At 40.1% G+C, this 5471-nt stretch overlaps 1 protein-coding gene across 1 annotated transcript in view; it reads right to left on the bottom strand.

The window, feature by feature from the left end:
- LOC103192978 (TLC domain-containing protein 4-like) overlaps window positions 1-5471 on the bottom strand; it is an 82188-nt gene that overhangs the window by 43352 nt on the left and 33365 nt on the right. The window contains exon 5 of the mRNA XM_007936077.1: window positions 758-831. Within this exon, the coding sequence (XP_007934268.1) occupies window positions 758-831 (74 nt within the window). The remainder of the gene's footprint in view (window positions 1-757; window positions 832-5471) is intronic.

Genomic DNA, 5471 nt, shown 5'->3' with positions numbered 1-5471 from the left:
TGGGCAATCCTACTTCTGTAGTGATACTGCCTCGGAAACCCAAGGAGGGGTCGCTATGAGTCGGGGCCAACTCAACGGCATATAACAACAACAACATACTAACTTTGTAACTTCTCTGTATATCTAAAATGAAAAGGTTATTTTTTTTTAAGTGAGGGATTAAGAGAATGTTGATATCAGAATTTGGGGCAAGAGGTAACTGAATTCAGGAATATTCGTGACTTCAAGATGAGCTGGAATTGATTATGTCCTTTTCCATAAAGAACCCCAATGAATTCAGGAAACACAGTACAAGATTCAGGAAACACAGTACAATCTTCAGCAGTGTAAGAATGCCTTGGAAGAAAGTATAATAAAGCAGTGTCATGCTACAAAGACAGCTGGGTTAAAAGGTCAGCACTACCACTCAGTAGGTAAAAAAAAAACCATCAAGTCAGATGGGTTTCTGAGGCAGTATCACTACAGAAGAAGACTGCCCAATCTTCTTTCTGAGGAGTGGCTGGTAGATTTGAACTGCCAGCCTTCTGGTTACCAGTCAAATGCCTTAGGCACTACACCACCAGAGCTCCTATAGATAGGCAGTCTGAAAAAGTTACTCTAACCTTTGCAAACCCTGATTTCCTCATCTGTACAATGCTGGTAATAATTCATATCATGTATGTTTGTTTTTTATATGGTAGTTTTAGAATCAAAGAAAAAAATTTCCCCAAACTAAAACAGCACAACTTTAAAATAATTAATGATACCAGTAACCTACCGCTGATTCACAAATGGGCTGGAAAGCTCTGCCAACAGGCGAAAACTCCCAATGTATTCCAGCACCCCATAGCGCTGGAAAAGAAACATGAAACACATCAGAGATAACATTCATATTCAAAACTCCAAATACTGTAGAAACACTTAATAGCTTTTCAGCATTAAAATAACACTTACTATCAAAATAAACAGAAGTATTTTCTACCTTCTACAGTCAAAAACATTATATATTCTTTTTGTGGATTTAGAAATATCTTTGGAGTTCTATCTTTAAAAGATAGCATATTGTCCACAGTATTCACTTTAACAAATAGGTGTCAAATAGTTGTCTCAAGTTGAACTAATGAATGTCGCAAATAGTCATTAGTAATAGGCATTAGCAAATCACCGTAGAAAGAATGATCAAAAAGTACTATGAATTTCAGAAAGAATTTTTTAGCAATTAAACCCCTAAAAGGAACTAATTTTTATAACCACTATTAAATAGAAATCTCCAAAGTGTACTTAATAGCATTCTAGATACCAATATATATGCCCCAAATACCTGTGAGATGAGCAGAGGCATTATCTATCAAACAAAACAACACATGCCAAATCTTATCTATCATATTGGACCTTAAAAATATATTTATTAATCACAAGTTTCTAATTGGGCCTTTCTGAATTTAGAAACATAATACTTATACAGTTCAACAATTTAAAGTATAGCAGAGTTAATAAACATGAGGAAAAAAAAAACCAAAAATATACATTGAACAGTTTTATTTAATACACTTTAAAAATTGCCATTAGATAAATGGAGTCAGTCCAGCACTTGCAATTAATTTGGTATTATAAGTACACAGCAAGGGAGACAGTTCCACTGCTGAAACATGACACATATACTATTTCCTGCACCTCATGGAGAAGTTTTCAAGGATGTGGGATTTTCAACACTAAAATAGGGACCAAAACACAAACCCACAGCCATCGAGTCTATTCTGACTCATAGTGACCCCCACTGGGTTTCTGAGGTAGTAGATCTTTACAGAAGTAGATTGCCCCATCTTCCTTCCATGGAGTAGCTGGTGGGTTTGAACCACCAACCTTCTGTTAGCAGTCAAATGCCTTAGGCACTGTGCCACCAGAGCTCCTTTAATATAGGGACAGACCCAAGCAAATCAAGATGGTTGGTTACCTTACTTCCAGTTTCAAAGCACTAGATCAATGATTTTCCACCCTCACTATTTGTGCAAGAGAATTATCTAGGGAGAATTTTTTAAAATTCGATTTAATTCAGATTCTTACTCATTTTGACTGGGTAGAGGCTGGGTACTGATACATTTTTAAAAGCTCTCCCTGTGACTGCAATGTGCAACTAGGGCTAAGAAACACTATCAGACAATAGTAGTTATTCTTGACTACAGATACAGCTCAGAGGGAGGGGATTAACAAGAATCTTCTTATCTCATTGCCAAGTTTGGGTACTCAGTCATATACTACCTCCATCCTTGTTTTGGTGCCTGAGCTGTGTGGATGTCCATGTATACATTTGTACATATCCACACAGACTGTACTCTCTATCCCAAGCAAACATGAGACTCCTAGGATAAGGACTCCACTACCCAATCTGATTGGGTGGCACACAAAAAGATGCTTTACACGGTGTTGGCAATTGAAAGTCATTATACATGGAGAATAAATAGTAAGCAGAAATATGTAAGTTATAGAAAACAAACAGCAATAAATTGAAGGTGAATCATTCCCTCCACCCCCATGAGTACTCCACTTAAACTCATAGGAGAGGAACCTACTTACGTCTTAAAGGGACCCACTCACCCTTCCCAAATTGTGTTGTTGTATTGTTAGGTGCCACTGAGCCAGTTTTGACTCACAGCGACCCTCGGTACTACAGAACAAAACCTGCCCAGTTCCGTGTCATCCTCAAAATCATTGCTGTTTCAGCCCAGTGTTACAGGCACTGTTTGTTCCTTTTTTTCGCTAACCCTCTACTTTACCAAGCATGGTGTCCCTCCTGATAACATGCCCAAAATACCTGAGATGAAGTCTCACCACCCTCGTTTCTAAGGAGCACTCTGGCTGTACTTCTGAAACACATTTGTTCATTATTCTGACAATCCATGGTATATTCAATATTCTTTGCCAAAGTGGTAAGTCAAAAATATCAACTGTTCTCTGGTCTTCCTTATTATTCATTATTCAGCTTTTACACGTATACATGGCAATTAAAAATACCATGGTTTGGGTCAGGTGCAACTTATTCCCCATAGCGACATCTGCCAACTTACCCATGTCCACATTGGTGTCAAGGAGCCCTGGTGGTGGAAGGGTTAAATATTTGGCTGCTAACCAAAAGGTTGGTGGCTCAAACCCATGCAGCAGCTCTGTGGGATAAAAGACCTGGTGATATGTTCCCACAAAGATTACAGGCAAAAAAAAAAAAAAAAAACAACAAACCTACAGGGCACCTCCACTGTCACATGGGGTCACCATGAGTTGGAATTTACTCAATGGCACTCAATCACAACAATTTCTGTGTTGCTGGGCAGGCACATCATGTATCAGATGTCAGCAGATGTCTCTCTCTCAGCAGGTGCCACTGGCTCAGGTTAGGTGTGGTATGGCTGTGTTCATTTTCTGTCCCAGAGACTCTCCATGGCTTTTCTTGGCTGGGTCTGGTCCCCCATGCTTACTGGTCCAGTCCTCAACCAGCAGCTTCATGATAACCCTGGGCCAATGCCAGGGGGTTAAGCAAACACTATAACAGCTCTCAGGCAAAACTATTTCATGGGAAACCCCTGTACGATGTATGTCCAAGCCTCTGTGGGCAAACTCTTGGCCCTCTCCTTATGGGGCACCCAGCTGCATTGGCAACCTCCTGTCCAGAGGTTTCCAGCTCCATTAGCAACCTTCTGCAGGGAGGTACCCAGCTCCGCTCCATGGGCCAACTTGCTCACTGCTGCTTTCTGCCAGTCTTGTGGTTCCCATTACTCACATCTCTGCTGCACAGCTCTGCTGTGCTTGGATTCATTTTTCTGCTACTCACCTCTGCTGTGCTTGCCACCATTTCTCTTGGTCTCCAGTGTTATCAGCTCAATGTTACTAGCTCAATTACTGACTGAAAAATGGCTTCTAGTTTTGTTTCTACCTTATTAATATAACCATTACCGTTACCATTGTCTTAGTTATCTAGTGCTGCTATAACAAAAACACCACAAGTGGATGACTTTAATGAACAAATTTAATCTCTCACAGTTTAGGAGCCTAGAAATTCAAATTGAAGGTGCCAGCTCTAGGGGGAGGCTTTCTCTTTCTGTTGGCTCTGGGGGAAGGTCTCTATCTCCTTTCAACATCTATGGGCCCAGCGTTCCTCGTAAAACTCCGTGTGTCTTGGCATCAGTCTTCCCTAGGGTCTAGGAGTTTCTAAGCATAGGGACCCCAGGTCCAAAAGACATGTTTCTTCTTTCTTGGTAATACTGAGGTCTCTCCTCCTCTCCTGGTATCCTTCTCCATTTATCTCTTTTAAGATAAAAGGTGATGCAGGGTACACCCCAGGGAAATTCTCTTTACCTCAGATCAGGGCTATGATCTGAGTAAGGGTATTGAACTTCACATTAATCATCTTATAACTGATTGGCTGATAAAATCAGATCACATCCTGGGGGATGATTATACCATTACAGAATTACCAAACTACTGAGAATCATGTCCCAGCCAAGCTGACACATATTATAAAAGAAAAACCAAACTCACTGCCATGGAATCAGATCTGACTCATACTGACCCCTCCTTGGGTTTCCAAGACAGTATCACTATGGAAGTAGATTGCCCAATTTCCTTCTGAGGAGTGGATGGTGGGTTTGAACTGCCAGCCCTCTGGTTAGCAGTCAAATGCCTTAGGCACTATGCCACCAGAACTCCTGACACATATTATGCGGGGTACACACAATTCAATCCCTGACAACTACCAAAATCAAGTTATTCATCATCTCTCACCTACATTACTCTAATAATTACCTAAAATCCTTCCTTCACTCGTATTTTTCTGCATAACATCATCAGATTTATTTCTCTAAAATGCCAATTGTATCAAGTTATTTTCTGGCTAAAAGTCCTATAACTACTCAATAAAACATAAAAATCCAAGGTAGGTGAGCTAGAGCTTTTATTCCTTAAGGTAGCTTTATCTTAACCCACTGCAATCAAGGAAACTGCAACTCATAGTGACCCTAAGAACAAAGTAGAACTGTCCCAAGGGGTTTCCAAGGCTATAAATCTTTATGGAAGCAGACTGCCTCACCTTTCTCCTACAGAGTGGCTGGTGGGTTCCAACACTGATCTTTTGATTTAGCAGCCAAATGCTTTTAACTATTCACCAGCAGAACACCTTATGGTTACATCTTACTCATGCAAATTTACAGCAACTCCTATGCAAATCCCGCACTTTGATCAACCTAAATCCTTAATCTCACCCATGAAGACCTGACATTGTCTCCTCAGTCCTTTTCCTCATAAGGTTTTCTGACCTAGGAAGCTTTCTCCACTTTTTTTTTCTGTCTTTCTAAGCAGAATGTATTTGTAGGGGAGGAGAATGAAGGGGAAAGGTAAGGTTGAGTTTAAGTTTCACCTACCATAAAAGCTCTCAGATAATACAAAAAGGCATATATATATATATATATATATATATATATACACACACACACACACACACACAC

The sequence above is a fragment of the Orycteropus afer genome, unplaced genomic scaffold, assembly GCF_000298275.1.
Source record: "Orycteropus afer afer isolate SDZICR_OR568_19922 unplaced genomic scaffold, OryAfe1.0 scaffold00033, whole genome shotgun sequence".
Taxonomy (NCBI): Eukaryota; Metazoa; Chordata; class Mammalia; order Tubulidentata; family Orycteropodidae; genus Orycteropus; species Orycteropus afer.
This window is presented reverse-complemented; position numbering and strand designations above follow the sequence as displayed.